The sequence below is a fragment of the Platalea leucorodia genome (genome assembly GCF_965183815.1).
Source record: "Platalea leucorodia genome assembly, chromosome: 5".
Lineage (NCBI taxonomy): Eukaryota > Metazoa > Chordata > Aves > Pelecaniformes > Threskiornithidae > Platalea > Platalea leucorodia.
In genome coordinates, this window is record NC_138827.1 from 5182641 (window position 1) to 5210396 (window position 27756).

At 43.8% G+C, this 27756-nt stretch overlaps 1 protein-coding gene and 1 long non-coding RNA gene across 5 annotated transcripts; one reads left to right on the plus strand and one right to left on the minus strand.

Annotated features, from left to right (window-relative positions):
- Positions 1-53: 53 nt before the first annotated feature.
- On the minus strand, positions 54-27400 carry ABAT (4-aminobutyrate aminotransferase). 4 transcript variants are annotated; one of them, XM_082312800.1, is made up of 14 exons: positions 27310-27400; positions 26404-26433; positions 25546-25663; positions 18529-18578; positions 14141-14221; positions 13534-13626; positions 12669-12731; positions 10904-10967; positions 10043-10191; positions 8364-8501; positions 6471-6638; positions 5592-5738; positions 4338-4449; positions 54-3048 (listed from the first exon to the last, which is right to left on the minus strand). In XM_082312800.1, exons 1-14 carry the CDS (start codon positions 27340-27342, stop codon positions 2927-2929), a joined length of 1368 nt encoding a protein of 455 aa, XP_082168926.1. In that variant the 5' UTR covers positions 27343-27400; the 3' UTR covers positions 54-2926. The 4 variants fall into 4 exon arrangements, with proteins under 4 accessions (XP_082168926.1, XP_082168927.1, XP_082168929.1 ...); XM_082312801.1 differs by having other exon boundaries at positions 8364-8462; positions 27310-27390; XM_082312803.1 differs by lacking the exon at positions 13534-13626 and having other exon boundaries at positions 27310-27390.
- On the plus strand, positions 2966-6298 carry LOC309591057. Its single transcript, XR_014228261.1, has 3 exons — positions 2966-3402; positions 4021-4135; positions 6110-6298. It is a non-coding gene; the product is annotated as an uncharacterized lncRNA (long non-coding RNA).
- Positions 27401-27756: the final 356 nt, after the last annotated feature.

The following is a 27756-nucleotide window of genomic DNA, read 5'->3' on the forward strand; positions in this document are numbered from 1 at the left end:
GGAACAAGTCGTCTGTATCCCTCCATGTGCTGACTGATTTGGGCGTATTTTACCATCAGAGGCTCCGTTGCCAAGTACCCTTTCCACTCCCTACTCCCCCGGTCTGGGTCTCCCCAAAAGGAAAAGAAAAAAGGTAAGACACCTGAAAGCTGTGTCCAATTCAGGCTGAAAATACGGGTACTTTGTATTCTGTCGAACTTGCAGGGTTGATCACCTCAGCACCTGTGTCCGTGAAGGACAGTGGTCTGACTCTCTGCTGTTAGTAGGGTTCCTCCCTTTCCAAGCCCAAAACCTCTCTAGGAATGAGGAGCAGGATTTAAACCCAAGAAAGAATCAAACCTGATGACTTGTAACATGTAGAACGTTTTTTGAATTGTCAGAAGCAAGTTAGGGCCTTACGCTGCTCTTCGGGCCGTGATTTCATTGGAAACAATGGCAAACAAACTGGCCCTCGCCAGCAGAGAAACGGGGAATGTTCTTTTCCCGGTTTCTTCCTCACACGTATTGAAACCCCTGTCTCCGGGTGGATCGGCAGCTGCAGGTAAGTAAAACTGTCATTTAAGTCCATGGGGTAACCCTGATTTATTATTTATTTGTGTTGAACTTTTCCTAATGGGGGCTCCATTATTTTAAATTTTGGCTGATGCCGTGTGGTACAGCAGTATCAAAAGGAAAAGAGAAATGCTCCTTGGCTTAAACACCAGGGCAGCGAAATCCAGGGGGCTGTACGCACACAGCGTGGTTTTGGGAGGCTTATCTTCGTAAGAACGTGTTTAATACGCATGAATGATTCAGGTTAGGTATGTGCTAGGTGTAAAATAAAAAGCCCTGGAGAAGTTCAATTATAAATATTTTATTTAAGAATATTGATTACACGTGAGATGTCATTTTTTATGAATCTGTGTACAGTTACTAGTTACACCATGAAGTGTAGGTAAGTATTTGTTCAAACATTTATTTGGCACTGTCCACAGTATGCTGTAAACAATATTAATTTCATATGCTTCAGCTGCAGTGCTTTCTATGTATTCTCTACCATGATTTCATCAACATGTTGTACACAATTATACAGTTACTGAGTGTCAGTAAAAATTATAAAAACACCTAGAGTATTCATAATAAAAGTGAAGATGTGGTAAGACTTCAAATTACTGGACCTTTGCTTCTGTAAAAGTACAAGACTTGCTAGAGACATTTACTAAACTACGGCACTGATATGTTGAACAGCCCAATTCCCAAAACGCTGTCAAATACAGTTCCCGCTTTGCCTGTCCTCTTGCGGACAATACGCTCACGAGGACAGCGATGACCGTGAGGGTTTGCTGAACACCAATTCACCAGTCCTTCCCCCAGGTTTCTACAACCTCTGCTCAAAAACCTGCTCAGCTTCTGACCAGCCGGTACCAGAATTCTGCTTTCTGCAGAGAGGCGTACAGAAATCCCGTTATTTTTCAGCTAGCAGAAGTGAGTGTACTTGAGTTTCCCAATACCAGCACTCAAAAAAAAAATAAAATGGGAAAACGGTGATTAACACTTCTCAAAGCAGGTAAGAAACCATTTTGGTAGCCGTACGAAACCTGTGGGTCTTTTAACTGCTCCGTCTCTTATTACGTACTGAAAAATTGTGGTCAGATCGTAACAGGGCAACTGTACAGTCCGCTGTGGTCCCTGGTTTTTGGCGCACAACAGGAAGTTAAACTTTGTAAGCAAAATCCAGGTGCTTGCTAACCAAGAAAAAGGAAAAAAAAGGCACCGGACCTAGTTCAAGTCTGCGTTAAGCAACGAGTACATAGTAAAGAGACGTCCAAAACACTTCTCTGAAGAGAAACAAATGAACTGTTGACACTTTTTGATCTTGTGGCTTTCTAGAAGATCTCTGAGTATCAATGACTTAGAATTAACTATTAGAACAAAAACAGAATTACTTTGCATTACAAATGTGCACTTAGGACTAGGCCTTCGCTGTAGTGGCTCTGATGTCAGGTAATGGCTAAGGACAAGCAATTCTGCTGTAGTTTTACAAAATACCTCAAGTACTGACGTAGAACTTGTAATAGACAAACTAATGGCTGTTTTCTGCTATGGGTAGATGGTAAAATCATCTCCTGTCATTCTAGATGGCTGACAGAGGTGGAAATAACGTCCTTCACGTGATTCCCTGCGCTCTGTCAAATTACATACTTCAGGGGATCGTTTTTGCTGCAAGTCTGATTGTAAGAGAAGTCAAAAGGTTTAAAATCCAGGATGAGGAAAACAAGTACAAGTACTTCAGTTCCACTTACAGCGCTGCGCCTGTGGCTGAGGGCGTTAGTGCCTCTGAAGCAGAATGTGTAGGCTGGGCATAGAGTAGAGGCTGATGGCATCCTGACCCACTTGGTGTGGCAGACACAGCTGCACTCAGGGGAACAAGGCTGGAAATTATTCTGTAAAATACTGTGCTTGGCAGTGGCGGAAAGCAGAGCTTTCCTTGAAACACCGATTTCATTCCAGCTGCCATTAGAGAATGGCGCTTTCCGTATGGCAGGCGCGTGGCTCTCAGCGTTAACGCCATAGTGGCTGCTTCTGGACGCAAGAGCAAATCTGCTGGGATTACCTGTGGGCACGGACTGCGCCAGGTCCCCTGTGGGCAATCAGCCGGTCGGGGCCAGGAGAGCAGAGGACTCTGCAGTTACCACCCAAGCCAGAAGATGGAGGGAGGGCCACAGCTTCTACAAACGCACGGTGTGGGACAGCTGCATGTACCTGCTGGTGACCAGGACCCATGCTCTGCCCGGGCGAGTGTGCATGGAGCAGCTTGCCTTGGGCAGGATTACAGACAGAACACAAACCTTAGTTTATGACTTTACACTTATCTTGTAAGTAGAGAAGACATGAATTAATGCAAACTAATCTCATAATCAGCTGTTCAGTGTGAGGGAGCCGCTTTTTACTTGAAGTTTGCTAAGATGTCACTGAAAATGTTCAGAAAGAGGTGCGCATGATGATCCTTGAAGATCAGCGTTGGACGAAAACGGATCGATCTGTCGCCACAGCCTCCCAGCACGACACCTAGAACGAGAACAGAATAGGTCCTCTACTCCTCTCCATCTTGGCCAACTCCCCAGACAATGCAGGTCTCCCAAAGAGCTTCACCCCCCTGCGGAGAGCCGAGAGAGGCTCCCCAAATGGCTGCTGCCCACACAAGGATACAGCACGTTGTCAGCGCTGCAAAGGGGCCTCAAGCTGCCCAGCAGCTCAGAGCGCTGGGGGTGCCTGCCGCCGTTCTGTAAACCACCTGGAACGCTGGGACTAATCCCAGCATCAGTGGAAAGACTCCCTCCAGCGCAGAGCTCCGACAGCACCTGACACTTCACAGCTGCGATGCTCTGCTGGTCAGGGGCCTCAATGCCAGGACGAGACACAGTAGGTTTCTTTGCAATTTTGTTTTTAAACCACTTCATTTTTAATTATAAAAAGTTAAAATATCTCAGTGCTGGCAAACTTCTTCCTGCAGTACTTTAAATGCATGGTAATTTTTTTTTTTTTTACCCCAAAATCAATTCATTCTTTGAAATGTTTGTGGGCAATGAAAATCCGTACCATTGAGCTGAGCTTATCTTGCCTGTAAGCATAGCCTTGGTTTACCATGAAACAAACCCCTTGCCTTCTCTCCCTGCTGGCTTAGTTTCCAAGAACAAAAACATCAATGTCTTTTACACTCCAAGACTCTGGTTTCACAATAGTTTAGCTGCATCACGCCTGCTTCTTTCAAGAGAGATGAGTAACAGTGAAAACTGACAGCAGCAAAGCCAGGGTAGGCTTCCGATCACGAGGCTCCCCTCCTGTGATACCTGGGCTTGTCTACAGCTGGGCAAGAGTTCTGTACTAGAAGAGGGACGTAGCTGTAGACCTGTGCCCGTTTTAGGCAACTCATGATATTGCACGATTAGGTATTCCATAAAATTCATAGTTTTTCCTCCCTGTATTTTCCTGAGCAACAGTCATATTTACTTTCTTCTAACTTTCCTGACCTGCTTCTAGAAGTAAGCCATGCCTAGGTGCACCGGAGGTCACTGCAGAGGAATATGACAGCGATGTCACAGAAACTCATGCCCTACACAGATCTCTTCCAGTAACGTTAGACCTACAGAGCAAGGTAAGCGTACACACCATGCAACGGACTGGTCTGATGTCTCTGAAAACACAAGTATTTCCAGAGAACTCTAAACACAGCTTTGCTGATAATTTCACTCTGTGCTCTGATAGGGTAGTACACATACGCCGTACGAAAACGGACAATTTAAAGCGTTACATCTGCCACTGTCATTTGAAGCTAATCCACGCACAAGCTTTCTTACCTTTGTTTCTGGCTATTGTAATTAACTTGTTCCTAGTTGCGTCATTTGGAGTGTCAAACGAACAGAATGTTCCTCTTCCTCTCACTCTGCTGATAAGATGGGGGTAACGAGCCTGCAAAGAGAGGTGAGCAGCACGCGCGGCTGCGGCAGGGGGCACCTGGCGGCACGCTCTGCTCCGCCGGGCGTTCCGCCACAGGGCGACCCTGCTGCCTCCCGCCTCCCTTCTGCTGGCGCGGGGCCACCGCACAGCCGGGATGGCTCAGAACCTCCTGTCCTGGCCACCCCTTCCCGACAACGGGCTGAAGGGCTGCAGACTGCAGAGCCCAACAGCAGGCGGGGGCTCTCCTCACAAAGCAAACGTCTGAGCAGGCAGTGAGAAGGAATTTGCACCCCAAGCCGGGCCAAGTAAAATCTACTTGGGGCCTCCTGAAGTGAGTGTAAAGCACCTTACGCCTAAAATGCGCTCCAGGAAAACCTGAGCATAAATAATGTGGAATGGGGCTAGAAATCAGCTCATTCTCATTCTGCTGCACTAAGACGCTTGCTTCACTTACTGTCAGTAACAATCCTCGTCTTTTATGAGAGTAACCTTTTTTGGATAGTACTAGTTGTATTCTGGCCCTCCAAAGTAGGAAGAAGATAATTTTTTTTGTGTTCTCCTGCCTGCTGTGCCTTGAAGCTGTGGAGAGAGCAGAGACTCTATTTGGGCTTATCCCGCCCCACCGGTGCCCAAAGTGCCTTTTGAGAGGCGAGCATCTGCAAGCCTGCCCTCAAATGCCTGGCCGATTTTCCTTCTCATGGGGGCTCCATCGTTGAAGCTGTGAATGAATTTCTCTTAGTCAAGGGAAGGAAAGCTACCATTTTCTTGTTTCAGCAGCCCAACGGAATCGTAACAAAATATGAAGGCACCTTCCTTTAGAAAGAACTTCTGGGACAATGAAATGCTAGCTGCTTGCGATAACAGAGACTTCTAGCAAAATAATTTAACTAGCTGCAGGTCATACCTTCAGACATTTTGGGGGTCATCCCTTATTTTGGATTAAGCTATATAAAACCAGCATTCTTAAGCCAGTAAAAGAAAGTTTACTTCAATTCAAAATGGGACACAGTTGTTCAGGCGCGCCTTCAAGTACCTAAACCGGCAAGTTATGATTACGGCCTGCTCCCCAGTCCAAGTGTTTAAACTGGATTGGGTCAGATCCTACCCGATCAGCAAATTTCTCCTTCTTATCTGTAATCCTGCCAGCTGTGTACCTGTAAATCCAGCAGCCCAGTCAGTAGCGCTTTCCCGGCGTGGGTTGCGTTGTTTAGAAGGTCTTCCCTTTTAATAACCTTAATGACTTCAGCAAGCATAAGGTTCTTGGATGGGTCTCCAAGCCAGGTGTTAAAAATCCGATAGGGCTTGGGAAAGGGTGGAGAGAGAGTTGTGAACATGTTAACAGGCAAATCACTATAATAAAGAAAAGCAAGCCATCCAACTGGCAATGCAAACCTCTGGTGTATGAAAAAGCACGCACTAATCCCACCAACCCCCCTTTTTTTTGTTGTAAGAGCAAAATACAGCTGCCCTGCTGAGCAGAAACAAAGGGCAAACGACTTTATGCTACAAATTTAGTGTGTTCCATCTTGCTGCTCTTGACATCTCATTGAAACATGGCTATAGATGACACGGAAATCACCATCATCTATACAGGTTTTACATTCAAGTTTTATCTTCTCCCCCCCTTTTTTCTTTCATTTATTCCATCTAAAATGTCATTAATGCAAAGAAGAAATGTTGCTGACAGAATCCGTAACACTGACATACAAGCTCTGAAGACACCAAGTTGCCCTACGGAAAAACCTGTCAGTCTGTGGTTGGATTTTGTACTGAAGGCTCGTTCCTTAGGCTAAACCCAGCTCCCCACTCCCTCCCGCCACCTTCATGACCTTTGTGACCTGCAGCAACTGGAATAAAAGCGAAGAAGTGACAACAACTGTTGTGTAAGCGCAAAGCAAGGATCTATGGCACAGCAGCTCCATCTAGCTGCCCCTGCCTGACTGAAGGAAAGCTGCTCTCCTCCATGGACGTTGCAGGTACTCGTTAACGGGCCACCAGCTAGCACAGAGTTTGAGTTTCATGGAAAATCTTACAGCATTTGGCCTGAACTCCTCTTTGTGGAAAAATCCTCCTGTCATCATCTTCTTACTGAATGTCACCACATCAGCTGGGTCATCCAGGCCCCAGTGTTCGTGTGCCCAGAATTTTCCTGTGCAGCCACCTCCCGTCTGCACCTCGTCCACCAAGAAGGCACAGCCATGCTGCGGAGACAGATGGAAAGCGCAGGGAACTGAGTCCGCATCTCCGAAACAACAGTACCGCCCTTAGCGAACAGATAAATACAAGCCAATTACATGCAAACCTCCAGCTGGGGCTGCACGGCTAGAAGGCGCGTCCCCTGGGTGGCGGATAGGGGATCCCTCTCTGGAGGGTGCACCGGATAAAATTGAAGAAGGTGCCGCGAACCAACGCAGCCTAAGGGAAGGCCACCCTGACGGAAAAACCACTGGCCCTCCAAGTCATGGGGGTTGGGCAGGAGGCCAACTACCTCCTCCCGGAAAAAAAGAAAATAAAAAGTTGCAGAAACGACGAGCATCAACTTTCAAAAAAACCCGAAATGGCGGAGATGGAGAAAATCAGTAATGAAGTGAGGAGGAGGAGATGGAACTGGATCGGTCATGTCCTGAGGAAAAAACCAACAGAAGACTGCGCTGTGGCCCTTGGGACTCCAGAGCACGCAGCCGCAGACCGATCAAAGTGGAAGAACGATGTTCGCGCCTTGTGTGCCTCCTGCACTGAGAGAATTCAGATCAGAATTACATGCAAAACCCCCCATACCAATGCACTGTGCATCGGATTTCACAATTAAAAATTCAGCTATTGTGTTCAGAAAGGCACTAGAAATAGATTTTCTACCTAAATTCATAAAGTATGTGTTTTTATATAGTCTTGAACATTTCTAGAGGTTACCTAAAAACACCTGGGAGGAGCCTGGGTGGCATTTGCAAAGCCTCTGAGGGAAGCAGAACGTCATTTCTAGGAGTTGTGTCTGTTTTAAATACGAAGTCTCTGCCTCCCACCTGAGTCAGGCATTTGTGGCAATACCAGCAGCATGATCCGTCCAGCCTGGGGGCCTACAATGACGCTGGAAGAGCTGCCTTTTCAGATGATCTGCTGAGAGCGCTACTCATTTTAGCGGGCAACATGGGTTTTTTATGCGAAGGACTATTTTGTTGAAACTTTGGGACAGTGAGATCAAGCTATGTCATGATATCGTAATTAAAAACAATTGGTAAGTAGTTTTGGCAGCATCTCGTTTTAGACAAGGCAAACCTTTTCATTTCACCTTATTTGCTACATGAGCCTTGCCTGAGCAGCTGTTAACAATGGGAAAAGCTGCTTTTTCTCGTGGCGGAACAGAATTCTCCAAATGTCACCCGTGCTCTTCTCTGTAAGCACACAAATGTTCTGAGGGTGAAAAAAGGATGGAGTAGTCTTATTGAGGGTCATCACTTCCAAACAGGTACCTTCACATTCCAGGTATCAAGACATATGTCCTTTTCATTGTTTTATCGGAACATCAGCACTTCCAGTTGGACTCAATTTGTGTTTCATCTTTTTTTGCCATTAAAAACAAGTATGTCAACAAAAAGTTACCCTGTTCCAAACCTGCCTCTTCTGAAATTGTTTGAACCCCCATCAACAAATGGGCATCACCATTTAAAGAACACTACCGTGAAATCCATAGTTAACAAATCAGAGTAATTTCTCTCTCACTTAGACATTAGAGGAGAATTTATTGGACCGAGGAAACCACGAGGTGTGCGTCAAATGGAAGAGAAAATGCTGTGCTGACAAGGGGCTGCTTGTACCTGAGGACACGTCGATAACTACCCCGGCTGCTAGGAAGGAGGCCTGTGAAGCTCTGGAAGTGCCTGGGGCAGGGGGGAAGGCCGCCAATGGCGAACAGTGAAATATTTGATTACCTTTCTGGCAATATCTCGTAGCTTTCTGAAGAAGTCATCTGAAGCATGATTGTCCCCACCCTCGGACTGTATTGGTTCTACAATGATTCCAGCCACAATCTTCTTCTTTTTCCTGTACTTTACAATCAGGTCTTCCACCTGTAAATCAAACATTTATGGTACGTCCTCCTTTCAGGACATTTGCACATTTCCTCCCAGAAAGATTAAATCTCAGCAACAGAACTTCAACTTTTCACAGACGTTCCTGGCTATAAAGGTGTCAGGAAGCGTAAGGAATTACCAAGTAGTCCCTCCAGGATTTAACACTGCCCTCTTGTTCCTGAGTAACGCTTACGTTTAAATCCTGTCCTAACCACGTTGTAACCAGTTGCACATTTCTCTACAATGGTGTGAAAGCCCTAGCAAAATTTCAGCTGGAAGCACGGCGGAAACCCCTGCGGCTTGCTCTGTCATTGCTGTCGTGCCACCTAGGCAATATAGAAAACAAAACTCAGCTAATGTATTAAAGAAGGTAATCTGGTAAATTTGCTTTTTCTAGTCACCCACGTCAGACACTTTAAAATTAATCAGATGAAATAGTGCAGCAATCCTGTTGCTGATAAAGGGCTTACAGAGACGTTTTAATTAACCTTGTGGTGCTAGGTGCTGCGATTAGTAGTGTCACTTGTACTTGAAATGCCACTTACGGCTTCCAGGGCCCGCAGCCTCCGCAGGCTGTATAAAGCAACGGCTTCCAAAGGGCGCCAGTAAGCCAATTCACAGACTTACAAAGAAAGCGTTCGGCTTTTTATGTCGTTTTTTGAAATAGCAGCTTCAAGTCTGTGCGCTGATTTTTTGCATCACAATTCCCCCCCGCCCCTCCCCAGCTATTGCGGAGCAAACACGGGGGGGCAGTTTGCTGTGCTTTCCGCTTTCTCTGAAGTTAGGCGGGCTTGCCCAAGAAGCCTCTTCCATCCAGCTCTGCTGGATGCAGAGCGCTGCTGTGCTGCCTTCAGCGCGCCACGGTGTCACTGCCTCTGTGGTCGGCTGTGACGCTGCAGATGGCGCGCGCTTTCGGCTCCAGCCACAGGGCACGCTGCGCCTTGCTCCCCACCACCGCCTCGCAGCGAGCCCCTGCGAGCGACAGATCCTGGATCCCAGGGAGCCCAACAGGGAATCCCGTGGTTCTGGCACCTGGAGACGGTTTGCCTCCCTTAGGCTCTGTTCTGCCCGCCTTTCCTTTCTCCTGGGCTAGGGAAGGCACAGGCTCCCTGCCCGCTCGCTCCCTGCGGCCACAGGTAGCAGCAGAGCTTTATGCCAGAAGGCTACCGCAGAAAAGCTGAAAAACCTGAAATACTGTTACAGGTTCTCTTTGCAGAGGATGAGATGCGCTGTGCTCTCTCTGAGTCCGTGTCCCATTGCAAGGTCTGGCAGACAAGGCCACTGTGATATAACAGACTCCTCCTGCACGTGAAATTTCACTCCAGTACGATCCATGGAGACCTGCAATTCCCAGTAAGCTGGCTCTTCTGCTGAAAGGCAGGGCCAAACTTCTGACCGTAAACAACAGTGAATGCTGTTTTAATCACATGCTGTTCCAATCCCTGAAAACACTCTTTTAGTGAAAAGCAGCTAATCCTACTAACGCTATTCATTATTTCAAACCAAAAACAACAGAAAGCTGCCAGTGAATTTTTTACCTCCTCTAAACAACGGGCTTCTTCCTGTTGATTCTCTTTGACAAAGTCTTCCAGAGGATACTTTAGCCTTGGAAAAGGAGCAATAGGCCAGTCCAGCGATGGAATGTCCAATTTGTGAATTGCTTTAGAGTGAGTTGTAGCTAAGCAACCTAAACCCAGAAAAGCAAAAATTAAAATAATACCTGTCTAGGAACAATACAGGAGAAAAGCTACCGAGAGGTAAAAAATTGCCTGACACCAGGACTGTAGAATTCTCTTAATTGCTCTATGTTTTTACTTTATTTTCTGAACTACTGGGTAATTGGATTTAGTCAAGCTGAAGTGGATTGCTCTAGCTTTTAAGCATCAGTTTCCACATGCACTGTTCCAGAAGAACAGGAGAACCTCTGTCAACCTGAACAGGTTGCTCAGTTGAGATGGGTTTCACTGTCCAAAGACAACTGCTCGCAAAGCTCAGAATTACAGCACTCTTGGGTAACACGTTTAGAAAAGCGATCGAGACGATATAAAATGGTAAAAGTGAGTGACATCTCATATATATCGTGGTGATTCTACCCGAGGAGTTAGATTTTTACTAGTATAGACAGGAAACCTTGGATTCAGAATGAAAATAAGAGACCTTCTGAAAGTACATTTAAAAAAAAAAATTATAAAATTAATTCCCACTGTCACTCAAATATTCTGTTTCAGTAGTGGTGGGGCTTCCAAGGCAAACCTTCAATAAACCTACAGCTTCTCCACTGGTCCTATTTGTCTAAAGAAAAAAACCCTTTTCAGAACCTACAGCGAGATGACAGCTTACTGCAGCGGCTGCGGGGGGAAGGAGAGGGGAGGGAGGTGTTGCGGCGGTGCTTTGCTTACCCAGGGTCCTGCCGTGGAAGCCGCCCATGAAGGAGAGCATGGCGTAGTCGGGGCAGCCGGGGGGCTGCAAGCAGAGCAGACAGGCGGGCAGTCAGCGCGCGGTGCCGCGGGCGGGTGGCCCTGCCGCCCGCTGCTGCGGGCGCCTGACGCAGCCCAGACACAAACCCCCGGCCAGAGTGCCGCGGGGCGGCTGGATCCGAGCTGCTGCCCCTCGCAGCGTGCCGATCCGTTTCCCCTTCATCCATCAGGCACCGCAAATTGTTACCTTTACCCATTTGAACAAATACATTTGTCGTCCCCTAAAAACTGCCTGACCTCCTAAAGTACATCATTAATACTAATGAATACTTGGCAATTTATACGGTATCATAATACCACGTCACACGTGAGCTCACACGCAGGCTGGGCACCCAGCGCAATCGGCCCCTTTTTGTACGCAGCAGGAGCCCGCGTGTACGGGGTGGCCGTGCCCAGGCGTGGCACCGGGGGCGCTGCCAGGAGAGGCGGGGGCTGCCCCGTGCAGGACACCCCGCGCTTTCCTGACGGCTAGCTCTACCAAGAAGGAGAAGGAACCACGACAAAAGACATGCAAACCGCATGCTATCTGGAATTTAATAAAAGGATATACTTAGGCTAACCCCCCTGGTCCCCTCTAAAAATACAAATTCTCTTTCTTTATGCCTCTCTCTTATCCCGCCAGTGAGAGGTTTGTCACCACTTACACACTCGGTTTACACCTTTAGTCTTGTACCCCCCACTCAGCTCCAGGGGCAAGGCTCCAATATTTGTAACTGGATTCTGGAGGATCCCCCCCTCTCAAATCCCTCCCCCAGCTGTAAAGAGAACTCAGACAATTAGCTCGAAGAGGAATCCCAATGTTTAGATAGCTAAACTTGGACAAAAAGCGATCATTAGTTTTGCAAGTCTTTGGTTATCTTATAAAACTCCTGCTCCTTCAGGTCATGATGTGCCATCCTCTGACTTGCACTGACACAGCCATCTGTCTGACCACGCTGTAAGCAGCATCACAGAACTTAAAAAATAATTCTGAAGACAAACAAAACAAAACAAAACAAAACCCCCTCTAAGAACCCTCCTCATTTTTAAAGCCAAATGAGTTCCCTAATCCCCTGTGAATGAATTGAATGCTCGTCACTACAGAAGTGCTAAAGATCAGGCTGGGACCAGCAGGTTATTAATTTCTAACGTGTTTATCTCAAAGAAGAGATTAAATACTCTAGTTTTTGCTGTTGTGGCATGTTAAGATTTGTGACTGCCAAGAGCAAGACCACCTCGGTTGAATGTGAATAGGACTTCACAGGTTTATCGGCTGCATCTAAATTTCCTCATCCTGCCTGTTGTTAACATTTAGTCAGTCAGATTTTAACCAACCCCTGATCAGTTTTAAGCCATAAAAATCACAACTGCTGAAAAAAAAAAAAAGGAGGTCTGTTGTTACTATTTGTAAACTTTTGCATGTATTAATGATCTCCATGGACCCGTCCATCATGTGGGCCCCTCTCTAGCAAATGTTATGTCACGAAAAAAGGGAGATCTTCCCAAGATTCGGAACTGGGAAGGATGCAAAAGAATACAAGCAGCAGGTCTTGGTATTTGTTGGGAGCAGTTTGTATTTCACCATTTCCTGAATTCACAAAACCGTGATTCCACTTCAGAGAGAGTAAAGCCCATTCCCCCTCCCAGTCTTCCCGTATAAACCCAAGCCAATGGAACGTCTGTAGGTGTGGTAAAGAACAAACGTTACCTGGTTAATCATGCAAGATTCCAGTTCCTCTTTTGTGACATTATTATGGCCCCTCTCCTTGTTCTGAAAAAACAAAACAAAACAAAACAACCCAACAGAGAGTTTTCCTGTAGTTATAACCAATGCATTTACGGCTGAACCACAAATTAGTAATGCTGGTATTCCAAAGTAGAGCCAATGAGGACTGTGACTGTGGCTCTTACATACTGACGGCAATCTGCATTTTCTGTATTTCCTTTTCTTTATAATTTCTAAAGTTGTGTCAATATACAGTGAGAGCTTAGATGAAGACTTTTTAATAAAGATTTTATACTAGGTTGAATATAAGTAACATCACAAACAAGACAACCTCCAAGCCTTACTTTCACAGAATCATAGAATCGTCAAGGTTGGAAAAGACCTTTAAGATCATCAAGTCCAACCGTTAACCCAGCACTGCCAAGCCCACCACTAAACCATGTCCCTAAGCACCACGTCTCCCCGTCCTTTAAATACCTCCAGGGATGGAGACTCAACCACTTCCCTGGGCAGCCTGTGCCGGTGCCTGACCACCCTTTCAGTGAAGAAGTTTTTCCTAATATCCAACCTAAACCTGCCCTGGCGCAGCTTGAGGCCGTTCCCTCTCGTCCTATCCCTTGTTCCTGGGGAGAAGAGACCGACCCCCACCTCGCTACAACCTCCTTTCAGGCAGCTGTAGAGAGCAAGAAGGTCTCCCCTCAGCCTCCTCTTCTCCAGGCTAAACAACCCCAGCTCCCTCAGCCTCTCCTCTCCTCCTGTACTTTGTTTTACAGTAACAGTTCTGACGATGAATAAATACTCATTTCTACATCTAAACCTACAAAAAACATCTTAATATTTTACTCACTCTGTACCACATAAATATTGCTTTAAAGGCATTTTCATTAGAGCAGGATCCGCAAGACATGGTGATCACCTGTGGCAGGCCCTTCGGAGCCACCTGTCAACAAAGACAGAAAATTACTCCAAAATATTAAGCACAAGTACAGTGCAAAGCAATGGTAACAGTGATCAGTCCTTAACGTCATGAGCTTCAGTATAACGGGAGGCCAACCGTGCCTAGGATGAGGAAAGCCAATTTCAACTGCAGCTGAGAGGGCTCGACTCAGTTTCAGTCCCAAGGATCTTCAAATTTAAATCAAGACAAACAGAAGCCACTTATTCCACTATCGCTTATGAGAGCACAGTGAACAGAAGCTAGTGAAAACGTGTTTTCTCATCAGTTCTTGAAGCCAGAATGAAAGAGGCAGTATCTGTGCAGAGCGGACACGCCACCCTCTCGCATTCAGCTGTCAAGTCGGGGGAAAAGGTTCGATCTCATTACTTGCAGCGGGAAGGCAGGTGGACAAACGGCTTATCTGTAATGTTCCCTGATAAAATCCACAACATCCCTTGATACGCCCACGTCCCTGACCACAGAACACGGTAACTCATCACTGCTATCTCAAACTTACCGATAACAAAGATTCCTTCAGTCTTTCTGCAAAGTTCTCTGGAGGTAAAATCCCTAGGGCAGGCCTGTTGATAAAAGTGCTCTACAAAGACAAAGAGAGAGAAATTGTTAGGCTTTCCTATCACATGAAAAACATCACGTTATCAAGGCAGTTACATTTTATTCTAATTACAAATACCAGCCAGAAATTTGTAGTCATGGCACAAGGAATTTTAAAACCAGGGAACAATATTCATGTCTTAGAATATGTTTTTCTAATCCTTAACACTTCATTCTTGCAGGACACCTTAGAAAAGGTGCACGCGAACTGATACTGACATTTCCTCTTCGATATTGCCATTTTCGTTGCTCCATCTCAATTTCCCTTATACACAGGAAATGCACTTTAAAATCTTAATTACTTGCCTTCAGTTTGAGTAGCTAAAGCTAAATTCAATTAGCAGAGCAGCACTTTCTTCCTTACTGAGTTTCAAGACAGACCCTTTCAGACCGCTGTGGTTATAAACATCCTCCAGATATTATTACAATGGGATTTGGGGGGAAGAAGGCAAAGGTGAACTTAAAGGATAGGGGCTGCAGCTGAGAAAGACAACACACAGGCAAGGATCAGCAACACAGCACTACAATAAAACAGATTCCTGACAAAAAACCTGTGCACACAGGCATGCGATCTCCATTCTAGACTCCTCTGGCATGTACAGCAATGGGCAGGGCAGTGAGGAGATCGGTGAGAAGCTACCCTGCATGTTATTACCTCACTACTCGGCAACACGCGTTTAATCAAGCTCAAGAACGTTGACCGTGATATAACCAGACACCTTGGTGAAATTCCTTTCCAGCCACGTACGGTTTTCATGAAGCTTGCTGATTTGCAGGTAAATATTCCCTTTTCTAGGGCCTTCAGTGGGCACAGTCACCCTTCTCAGTGCCTCCGCTGAATTACAGGAACATTCTTTGCAGTGCATTGCCACAGCAGGTTTCTAGCTTCCCAGTTTTCTCCTTTCCATTTCCTGATTGAGGTCTGACATGGACCAGGAGCCACTCATGCTGAAATCGTCTTCATGGATGCAACGCGGTCTCTCCTAGCACTGGAATTCCACAGCCTACCAGGAAACTGCCTGGCTGAACTCATGTCTGCGTCCCAGAAGTCTTTTCTCCAACCGTTCCCTTTCCCTGTCTGTCAGCAGAACTGAACCTGCGTTGCTCCAAGAGCCCTTATGATCACAGAAGTGACCACAGGAACGCAGCCTTCCCGTACCTGTGTGGAGGTTACTGAGAAGACGGAGCCGGCTCCAGGCTCTTCAACGGGAAGGTAAGAAGCAATGGGCATAAATCAAAACACGAGAGGTACTGGTTTGGGCATAAGGAAAAGCTTTTTCACCAAGAGAACAGCAAAGCAGTGGAACGGGTTGCCCAAAGGGGCTGTGCAGTCTCCCTCCTTGGGGGTTTTCAAGACCCCTGATAAAGCCCTGAGCAACCTGGTCTGATCTCGCAGCCGACCCTCTTTGAGCAGGAGGTTGGGCAAGAGGCCACCTGAGGTCCCTTCCAACCTCAATTGTCCCCTTGGTCCTACGAACTGGCCAAATCACGATTCACACCTTTGAGAAAGGTAATTTTGGTGTCAGTGACCAGCAGCGGGTGGGAAAGCTGAGCCTGCTGCCCACGCAGGCCTTCCCAAAGAGCAGCTCTGGAAAAAACCCTCGGTCTCCCCAGCCCACTAATGGAGATGAATTTGTCATATTTATGCAATTAATTTAAATTAAGTGTCATGGATTAAAATTGATTGATCGTTGCTTTTAGCCTTTGTAGGTAATCTTATTTGATTCACAATGTCCTACTTTTTATTTTAAATTAAATTTGCTCAGAAAAGGACAAGCTTAATAAATTTGCAAAGCAGCATTATTTGCCTTTTTTTTTGTTCATTTGTTGTTTTTACAAGTCATCGTTGAAATTAAAGGCTGAGCTTCGATGACTTAAGTCTTTACGGGTCTCCAGAGGGGACAGACTGCCTCCCCTAAAACATTCATATTTTCAGTGCAACTCAAGCTTGCACATTGATCAGCAACCTTCAATCTTTTTCCTCAATACAAGTACTCGTTTATTCAGGTGTGGGGGCCACAGCAAGAGATGTGAGTGTCACACCGTACCTGTAAGGACACTTCATCAGAATTCTTAGGGAAAACCAAGCATCACACAAGATACAACAGGGTATGAGCTCGGACCTTGTAACTTGGACAAGCGTCTTACTTCCAAAACAATGGTTGTTTCAACAGACTCAAGCTTTAAAAAAAAGAACTAAGCAAGGATGTTACTGACAGATTAGCACAAAGTTTTTGTTTAGTATGTATGAGAAATCTTACTTGGCTTTTTATCTCAGTTTAGAAGTAAATTTTCATATAAAGTTAGAGATACAAGACCATAAATTTGTTGTGAATTTGATTATGGGCTGTCACAGTCAATTGACAGCATTTGCCATTAAGCAGAAAAGTGTATTTTTCTTTTGTTGTTAATGAGATACTCAGTACTGAGAAAAACAGAACATCGACATCAAGCTGCTATGGTCTCAGATGAACGCACGCATATTCTGTTCTTAGAGCTGGCTGTAAAGAGGGCACATGGAGCATTACAAACAAACCAGACAAAAAAATCCCTACGAGAAAACACCGATCCCGTCATTAACATTAAATGAGGGCCCTACCTTGGTGTCTGTTACTCAAAAAAAGTACTTTTGCAATCAAACTGGCACTGTATCTGCGGTCAGATGCCAGCACATGCTCTGTCTGCAGCGAGGTTTGCACGAGCTGTGGCTCTGCACAGCTCTTGGGCCTTGGCACTGCAAAACCGACGTCCCGCCGACACCGGGCCGAGGCTAAAGCCTGCCAGAAATCCTAAGTGCGCAGCCAGGCGCAGACGAACAGGTTTAGTGCCGCCCTCTCCACCGCATTAGGGCAGGTTTCAGGAATCGGAACAGGGTACCAGTAACACCTTTGATGCTCAGACGTGGGGAAGAGGGCTCCTGGTTGCGCCATTCATGCTGGACTCTGGAGGCAGTTCTTCTTACCGCAGGCTTCTAGCTGGCAGCCTGCTAACCTCCCTTTTCCAGCGGGCAAATGCGCAACTGCCACCAGACACCAGGGTTTTTTGGGTTTGGTTTTTTGTTGGTTTTGGGTTTTTGGGGGGGTCTTTGTTTTTTGTTTTTTAAATCTGACTTTGCCTACTGCTGCATTATAACGAAGGCATTGTTATCTCCTCAGAAATCATTTTTACAAGTTAACATAAGTATTCAGAAATATTAGTGCTTTTGTGATATCCAGATCTGCCTTTGATAACTCCAGCATTTCCAGCTCTGCTGTTTTTTTAAAAACTTGATGTATTTTAGTTCTGGGGAAGGCAGAACCTCTCATCCTGAACAAACGAGAACTCCATAAAGCAAATCAGCTCAGGGAACTCAAACGTCTGCACTCTGAAATGCTGGCTCAGGATTTACACTCCGCTGGAGTGAGCCAGCAGGCTCTTTAGGAAGGGCAATGCAGGTAGGAGAGGGAGAACCAGGGGCTCAATCACTAAAGGCAGTAAAACCAACAAGGATCTACCGAGGTGCAGTCAAACGCCAGTGAGCTCAGTTCATCCACGTACTATGTGCCTAAGCTATTGTGCCAAAAGAAGTTACAATTTAAAAAACTGCACAAAATCATTATGAAATCCAAAACTTCTGTCCAAGCAGTGAAAAAATGAAGCTTGAAATAGAATGCAACTTCATTTCAGCAACTTCCATAATTTAATCCAGGTTATTTCCAATCACTATCAGTATAGTGTTAGGGAAGGAAGATACTTTATTTAAAGCAGTTACTCTGTTTTAAAATAATCCTGTTGCTCTAGTCTAATAATTTTAATTTTTCAAGGACATGTCAGTGATTTTGTCAACTTAGTACTTAGGAGATGGGAACCAGCCACCCCCCTTCCTCCCCTCCTCCCCCCAAAAACCAACCACCCACAGCATTTGCGATTTAAGGCACCATTTTCATATTCAAAATACCATATTCTCTCTGAAGGACTTGTGCTTGCTTTCAGGCTCAAAATCTTCACTCAAGAACATTGCTAAAATGATTAATTGGAAACACTATGCTTGAACTATGACTTAAAATCGGCTGCAAACATATCACGTGCTGGCATCACCCAAATATTTACTTCTTGTAAAGCTTCACAGATGTTTTGGTATCTTCTTAAACACTACCAAGCTCTTTTCATCTAGTGAGAAATAAAGAAGGCAGATCCTACCATACTTTAAATTGAGTCATTAAGCATTCATTATCAGTTTAATAAAAAATAAGACAGATCGCCACAAGGAGGGAGAAGACTTTCAAGTACTTAATGTTTTAATTCACTTACCAAGTTCTGTGGCTGCTGTAGAAGCTTTATCAGAGAGGGATGGCTGTAACCTAATTAAAAAGAACAAAGAAAGAAAACATTTCTATCTGGTTTCATTAAACTAATGTAAAGCATAACCTAGAGAATAACCTTAACTTAATGCTTAACTGTTTCTGTGCAACTTGTGTATGTTTTAACTACTAATAATAGAACTTTGAACAAAGTAGGACAAACCTCTCTTCTTTTACAAAATATATTATCTGGAGCTTTGGTATAAACTTTGTGTCAGGCAATAGCAAAACATATTTTAGTACTGAAAGTTAAAAATTGAACACAAAAATAAATGAACATGACATGGATCTTTTGTCTGATAGGGCCTGACTGAAACATCATAGTTTCTACCAAGTACTGCGGGACCAACATTATTAAATGCTTGCTCGGTCGCCTTTCTAGGTTCCCCACGTATATTTGGTTTCCCTACAGCACGGCGTGTGAACCTCTCCCTCAATTAAGAGCCGAGACCGCTTTCTGCCAGCGCAGCCCACCAGCCGCTGTTTGTCAGTCGCCGTTTCGCTGCGGTATAGGAGCGTCTCCGGTTTCCCCTGCCTGAAGCAGGCTGCTTACAGCTCCCGCTCCCCGTAACCCCGACCTGCTGGACTTAGGCGGCTCTCACTGAGCCCTGCCGACCCGACACGCGTTTCAGAAAGGGCTTCTGACGCTGAACCACAGAAGGAAGATCCCCATGCACCCGGGTCCATTTACAGTATCTGCTGCTAGGCTTCTAGTCTCATAGCAATTTTTACCCTCCTTGAATATCAGACTGATTATTCCTGGCACAATAAGAGAGCTTTTTTCCCCCCGCACTGTGCTTTTTAACTGATTGGATTTTTCCTCATTGTAAAATCAACTAAGAAACATATATTCCGCCCTTTATGCTTTTCTTCCATGCAGTTTCCCAGTCTTTGGCGGCTGACCATAAGAAACAGATAAGCAAAAATCCACATATTTACCCATTTCCCAAAGAAAGCCCATTTAGCAATTGTAATTTCACCGCATTATAACGTACTAACAAAATATCACCAGGGGCTTTTTGTCCCTCAGCAGGTACAGCCGGATGGTGCAGGGTAAGAGATGGTTGTTCACTGCTGATGCGTGCAATGAGCACACGCGATGGCAGACCCAGCAGGGATAAGCCCTGGGACTCCAGCAGAATTTTGCCAATGGCTTGACAGCGCTCCTTGACATCTGTCGCAGTTGGATGGCATTCATCACCGCTATCCTCTACAAAGCTACCGAAACACTCTGTGCGAGATGCTGCCAAACTTGTTTGGAGACGTGCACGTACTGGCCTCCACATTATGTAGGCTTTCGCTTATATATACACACACTCACATTTATTTGCACGCATGAAGATGCATATTCTGCCCCTGCATACTGCAGATGTTCGTGCGCGATCGTGAACGATCCTACCAGAAGGAAGAGGCTGTCTACACAGACAGCCACGCACCTGAAATCACAGACTAATAAGCACCCAAATCTCTCACCCGCCACAACCCGTCAGTTATTCCACGACATCTGTCTGGAAATCTTTCCTTCCCAGTCATAGATTTACATACCTCAGCTGTGCATCACCATAAAAAAACCCTGTTTGATAAATTGCTGTCTCGTATTAAAGAAGGAGATTCTGCACTTTTCACTTTCTCTCATGACCATTTTTTTTTTCCCCTTCCTGTTTTCCTTACTTTGACAAGCTTTTAGTTGGAAAAAGATGCAACAATCTGTCCTTTTTATCCAGAAACATCAAGATACTAAGGATGCTTCAGGTTTAACACAACAAAGGTGCTTAATTTATACCCATTCTGTGGGATAACTTGCTTGCTTACAGGCAAACCAATGTATCTGATGCTAAAGAAAAAAAATCTTCACCAAAGGAGCCCAGAAAATTTCATTTTAAGCCTGATTTCTAATGTATGAAATACCAAAGCAGAGATTAACATCATCTTTTATATTCCCTTGTAGAAACAGTTGGAAACCTCATCTTCCCTACTGCTCAAGAAGTCAGACTGCTCTAATTTTATTACAAAAGCTTATCATGCCTCTGAACTCCTCATTCTCGTTGAATGGCAATAGCCCTGATTATCCTGCCTGAGCAACGGAGCATTAGGCTACTGCGTTAACAAATTAATTATAAATTTTGCTTTGAATATTTTAGTTCAAAACAAGGAAATATCCAGATTGTTTTATCTGCGTGTCAGGCTGCAAAGAATCTGTTAAAATTATTATGAAGATAATACAAGCAGTTATTTGGGACACAGACAACTAAATCTGCATTGCATCTGCTGTCATGGAAAGAACTGATGTTAGGCTGGAGGGAACGAGACAGTTGAAAGCTGTGTCACTGAGAGCTGTAGCTGTGGCTACTGCTGAGAGCACTCTTCAGAGTATATATATTGTTTCAGAAATCCCCAAACTAAAACTTAGAGAAGTTTTATTATAAATAGCTACCATTGCTTAGGAAGCTTAACCATTAACTCTGGTATTGCCTGTAAAAACGTGCAATTCTGTTGCTGGTGTTACGACGCATGAAGAATACAGAGATCTTTGCATCTACTCTTAGGTAACACAAATTCAAGGCTTCTATTACCCATAACTTATCCTTTCCCACCCACACAAGATGTCTCTCCCATTCTCTTCTCTTCAGGCCGAGTGGCCCAGTCATCTTCCCACCCCCCCCGTCCCGCTGGTGCATCCTCAAACAGGCCCCCGTGAAAGAAGAGAGAAGCTTTAAAGCCCGGCTCTTTCTGAAAGAGTAGGTCTGCCCGTAGAAAGATGCTGGACTAGTACATGGGTTCATAGTCATAAAACTAACAGCAGGAAGAACTAAATGGTTAAATAACTATGGTAGGCAAAGTCAAAAAGCTCTAGGCTCAGACAGCAAACAGACAGTAACTTGTTTCATTGCCATGACCAAGGCAAGGGTTTGTAGCTTTATGAATCCACTCTTAAATACATTCATATAAGAAGTGACAGAGCTGGCTCTTAAGAGAAGGGCACCTGCTCCATCACTCTTGCTGTGTGTCTAGATCAACGCGACAGGAACGTACATGTCCTCCAGGCTCATGAAAGTGCCTGTCTGCAAAAGGAAGAAAAACGGGAGGCTGCTAAAATAATGAGATGGAGAAAGCTGAAAGAATCCATTTGAACTAAGCAGCAGGCTGCTGTCAATAATACCAAACTACACCTCTCCGCATCTCCCCAAACAAAAACAGACCTTCCCAGCGCTGGAAAACAGATGGTTCCCTTTGCTGTTCCAGGATGTTTGCTAGTAAACACATCGATGGAACCCCCTCTTGCCTTTGGCTCCATGGGGTTTCTAACTCTGTTAGGCAGATTAGATACAGGTTCAAAGGAGTGTGTTCCGCTACAACTTCCCAAAACCCATGTGATAAAAAACTTTTAATTTTTGTTTTTTTCAGCAAGAAGCAGCCCAGAACATCTTTACCTAGAGGTTTTTTTATACTTCAATTCTTATCTCTCTGCACAGGCACTTATTACCTCTCCACCACTGCTGATAAATATATTCCAGTGTAGCAGATCATTATTAAATCTTGGGGAGTCCTGACAGATTCATAAAAGGTTTTATTGGATTTACTTGCAGAGAGATAAGCACAGACGACTAGCAAGCACCTTGTGATCTTGCTTTGGTGTCCCAGTCTAGAACCTAACTCTGTCACCAAGAGGGACATTATTAGCAACCGCTGCAGCTTCAGTCAGTCAGTCTTGTCATTCACTACAGCTTAAAAAAAGTAAATTAATGCTGTGTGTTCAGCTAGATTTAGGTCTGCCTGTAAGTATTAAATTTCCACTTAATTCTTGTTGCTACACATCACAGAGCCATTATCTGAGAAGCTGTACGAAGCACTGTACTACAGTTCCTTCGTGACCGAGGAACACGTCCTCTAGGACAAAAAAACCCAACTTATCCTCAAGAAGGCACTGCCACACATGAAGGAGGAACTCGATGCCTTAGCTGAGGATCAGTTATAGGTACTGGAGTCTTATCTATGTCACCAATTTCAATCAACCAGAGAAAATAAACTGGAGAAGCCCCTGCTATTATATCCCATGACTAGTATATATATCTCAAGAGAGTTAATAGACCACAGTTAAGTTATGGCCACATCTGACATTACGAGCACATCTAATAGTGCTACAGATATGAACAATCAGGTTTTTAGACAATTTTAACCAAATCAGGCATTATTGCAGATGGTTCCAAGAAACTAAGTGATCTCTTAGACCAACTGCAATTGATTGCAGGTTCAATTTAAATGTTGAAGGGTTATGTTAACTATCTTGCAGGCAATATATTCATATGCTTTTGAAATTCACTCTTACTGAATTCACCATTATAAGCTAAGAGCTGCATTCTCATTTGCATGGCTTGGGAAGAGCTGTCTGGGAAGGAATGTATGCCGACAGTACAAATTCAGCCCCTCTCTGATTCACAGCTGAAGCAAATGTTAGCAGGAATTGCAATTTCGCTGCCTATGCTGCACTTATGCTGTAAGCAGAGGTTCTCTCAACGTCTAGCATAAAGCAGCATAAAGCATCTTTTCTCCAACACTTATTTCACTTATAAGTTACATTATATTATCAGCAGCAGCTGACAAGAAGACTGCATATTGCGTTCCTGAGAATTTCCCTTTTTACCTGTCAGCATCCAGAATGTATTTCAAGTAGCTTTTCCACTCCAGACTGCATCTTATTTCTTGAATATTTGCTTTGATAAAAGCTTAGCTAGCATTGGGAGGGAAGGAACTGGGCTAAAAGAGAACTGTCAAAATCCTATTTTAAATCACAGGATTTAAGAAAAATGCACGCACACAACTAGCTAAATAGCCTGGAAAAAATTATTTCAAAACATGAACTTTGTTTACTTTATTTTCCACTCCTTTCAAACCCTGAAACTCACCACTGTCTCATGCCTTAATATGCAATAGGATGTTAGAGTGAGTGTATCAATCAGCTTCACTTCTTGGTTTGAATGAACAGATCATGAAATCTCATTCCTTTTTCCAACCAAGACTGTTAGCAAGCGTTGGCTACAGTTCATATTTGTGGCTGGCATCCATTCAGTCAACACATGTTTTCCATCATTACAAAGCTCCAATGAGCTAACAAATAAGTCACTCCATGGTTGCTATCAGAGCCAAAATAATGGTGGAGGGGTTCCCAGAAAGGTGATATGAATATGTCCAAACCCCAACAGGAGATGCTGTCACAGAACCTACAAAGAATAGCAAACCTTTGGCACAAGGGTGGCAGTCAACATGAGCTAGAGAAGAAATGAGAAAGGCCGAATGAAACAGAGGCGGCTGCCCAAGAGTCTATCTTACTTTGATTCTGGTCATAACATAAACCCCGTTAACAGACAACTGCAGTATATGTTAACTGTTGTTTAGACAACAGGAGAAAAATGGGGAAAAAACCCCACAAGGTTAGCCATCAGCTCCTTTAACTTACCATTATGCTAAAAAAGGTCAGAAAAAGCTATATGGCATTTTGGATGCATAAACACTGAAGTTGTTCAGCTGTTAACAAATAGCTGAACATGTTTTTTAAGAATTTCTGCCCATTAAGAAAATATTACCCCCCTAATACTTAAATATTTTATACACAAAAACTATATTAAAACAGGTATGCTTGCACCATCAAGCACTAGAAGGTCAGAAAGTCTCCGTGCACTGTCTGTACAACCTTAATTTCATTTTTTTGGAGTATGCACTGACTTTCTTTTGACTACATGATCATGCACTGGTCTCTCCGAATCAGCACTTCTTGTGTTAAGAATGGAAGGTCTTGAACACTAAATGCACTTCCTTTCCTAGAAACCTAAAACCCAATCCCACTTAAGTTAGATGAGCATTGGCATACAAGCATTGTGCTCCTTTGTCTCACCCTTATTTCCACATTAGCGGTGACAAAGTTATCTCAGTGCAGCCTCTAAAAGATAAAAAATATCTAGAACTTGTGTTGATGAAAATAAGCTCAAACATTGAAGAGTTCTGGAACGATTACACATTTACTGAGGTGCTACACGAGAGCAAAAATATTAACTGTCTGCAAAGAAGACTGGGATAACTGAAAACCCACTGCATTCACAAGGTCTTAGATGCCAGAAATTTGGTAATGACCTGAACATCACTAAATTCTGTTTCCCAGTAGAAGAGGCCTGTAGGGATGATTTTGAGTCATCACTGCTTCTATACATAGCACAGCATCTACCTTTTAAATTACCCCAGCACTTCTGCTCTTTTTGCTTCTGCAGAAATTTTTAAGCAACTGAGAGGAACCATGGACGAGGCACAAACAAACTGAACGCCTACTGAAACCTATATTCCTTGCCATTGGGGCCTACATCTCTGCCTTGCTGCTTTTACTTCCCGAAATGCTTCACAAAAATCAACTGACTTTCCCAAACACTTGGCAAGTCCATTGCTTGGTCCCTCAGCCCAACTGACCTGCCACCTTTGCTTCACTCAGCACCACAGTTCAGTGGTTGGTCTTGTTTCATCCTACTGGAGCCCACAGGGCCAACTCCTTTTTTCAGTTCTTTTGAGACAGAAATGTTAACTAAAGCACATAATTTAATGTTAAAATGTTTAAGTTATGTTTGTTAATGTTTAAAACAGTAACATACTGTTACAGAATCACAAAAGTACCCAAATTCAAGCAAACAAAGACAACCTAAATTGTGGAACTTGCATATTCAAATTAAGATTAATACTAGAGCTTCTCCCAGGTACCACTACGTACGTCAAGTGAGCTGTAAGTATTGAATTTGTAGTTTCTTCAGCTTTTCAAAAACACCATTACATAATACGCAGCAGTGAGGTGTACCGTAATCGCAACAAGGCATACATTATGTCAGCTTTGTTTTTTTTAGTTAATTAACCAACTTCTCTGGTAGTGGCCGAGATAAGAAAACGACAGCTGGAGGACAAACCAAAACATTTTGGTACAACTGTCTCCTACCTATTGGGATGGATGAAATCTGAGAGTAGAGATCCAGCATGCGATTGCCATCTACATCTACCAGGTAGTTCCCTCGGCTCTCTTCGTAATTGCAAAAAAAGTGTACAGCTTCAGCATTCTTAAAGGAAAAAACAAACAATGAATGCTTTAAAACGTAGCAGTGTGTAGGAAGGTGCAACTAATGGTTATACAGCAAAATCTGATAAAAATATCTAATGATAAGATACAAAGATACATTGCCCAGAGAGGTGGTAGATGGCTCATCCCTGGAAACATTCAAGGCCAGGTTGGACGGGGCTCTGAGCAACCTGATCTGGTTGAAGCTGTCCCTGCTCATTGCAGGGGCGTTGGAGTGGCCTTTGAAGGTCCGTTCCAACCCAAACTATTCTATGATTATATTAATTGCACGGGAATTAACTGTAGAGCTATTTTGATAAAGAGGGACTGTTAAAAGGGCAAGTATGTACTTTTTCTACAGAAATGAAGCACAGACTTTGAGGAATTCCTCATCTTGGGAAGGCAATATGCACTTAGGTTGACATACTTTTAAGCTGTTACTTTTTTAAACTTTTACCTATGTTTTCACTGGCCACTTCATAACAACTCAAAAGGCATATATAGTGTTTAAAGAAAAATCACTGACCCTAGCAAAATAATTCTGCACTATTCAAAATTCAGTAAAAAGTATTTTATTCAAATGCACATATATACCATACGTAATAGAGTCAGCATACAAACCCAGAGTCACTGTTTCACATTTTTTTTGGTGTGGAATTGAACATACAAAACAGGATTTTAAAACAAGTTCTGATATCACAGTATTAACACTCCCCAAACTCAGAAAACTTGACAAATTACCTGAATTCCATTCAGCTGCTTCATTAATTCCTGTAGAAAAACAAAGAGCAAAGAGTCTCAGGTGTGTAATTACCAAATACTGAAGGATGTAAGTTTATTTTTTATGACCACATAAATCATATGCAAAACTTGCAGTCCTATGTGCTTACCAGGCAACTCTACTTGCCACATGAACTTTCATAGTGCATCTTGCAAATACGACAGTCAAAACTATTAACTGTGGTGTGCAGAGCTTGCCAGTTTAATTGTAAATCTCCAAAAAGGGAAAGCTGCCTTTTCTATATTGATCAGCTGAACTGAGAAAACAAGAGTGAAATCAGAAAATAAGAGAAGCCAGCGACACACAGAAGGGATACTGGCACATTGGTTCTAGAAAGACAGCTCCTTTTTTGGGTTTTTGGTTGTTTTGTTTGTTTGTTTGTTTGTTTGTTTTTTTAAAAAAAACAACCTCACCCAACTAACAAACAAACCAAACAACAAAACCCAGAACATCACCACACATATAAATACTGACTGCCAGAGTAAAACAATGTCCAGGAACTTGAAACTCTTGTTTCATTTCAAAACCAAAGCATTATTTCACATACTAAAAAGCCAGCTAAGTTTCCATTTCAGCAGGAGCACAAGTAACCAAGCCTGATGCGATGTTTCATCAAACTGATGCTCTTCTGCTTTCAGTTACTTCATATAGGAAGCTGGCAGTTGAGATTCAGATCTCTCTCTCAGAGAGGGGCATTTCATTCATGAGCTTTTCACTCTCAGCATCTTGATAAAAGTGGGCCTAGACTGTTGTGAAATGATGTTTATTCATATCAGATTTAAGGTCTGGAATGAAATTTGTTTTCTAGCAAGTTAAACACAGCTAAAGAAAAAAAAAATACAAGCCGTTATACTTCGGAAACTTACTCTAGATCGTGGTCCAGGAACTTCTGTCTTCATTAGAGGTCCATCATAATCAAAATCCACATCAATTTTAGCTGCAGCTTGACTGATATATCTGTGTCCTGTAAAAAATAATGAAAACCTGAGTACAGACCATATTTTCTGTGCTCTCCTCTCAGAATAAATATCCATACCTTACCTGACAGATGAGACCAACTACATTGTACTGTCTGAAGTGAACTAAATATCTCATCTTTGACAAGTGTTAAAATAAAACTAATACCAGTGAAGTGGCTTTAAAAAAAAAATTCAAGTGAAATGACAAGGCAACCCTAGAGAAACAGAGGCAAATCCTACTGTCAAGGACAGGAGGACTAAGAGCACATCTGTTTCCATCTCTGTTGCTGAGCCCATCCATTATGCCTTGAGCATGCCTTTGCTGTGAATTCCCCACTCCTATGCAGAGCTGGT

Bases quoted from the DNA above. Each gene is read 5' to 3' on its own strand.
- ABAT (XM_082312800.1), bottom strand. From the start codon at position 27,342: ATGAAGACAGAAGTTCCTGGACCACGATCTAGA. The intron at 26,434-27,309 runs GTAAGTTTCCGA...GTTTTTCTACAG, and splicing joins TTCCTGGACCACGATCTAGA to GAATTAATGAAGCAGCTGAA. The intron at 3,049-4,337 runs GTAAGAAAGCTT...TTCTCGTTCTAG, and splicing joins TACAATAGCCAGAAACAAAG to GTGTCGTGCTGGGAGGCTGT.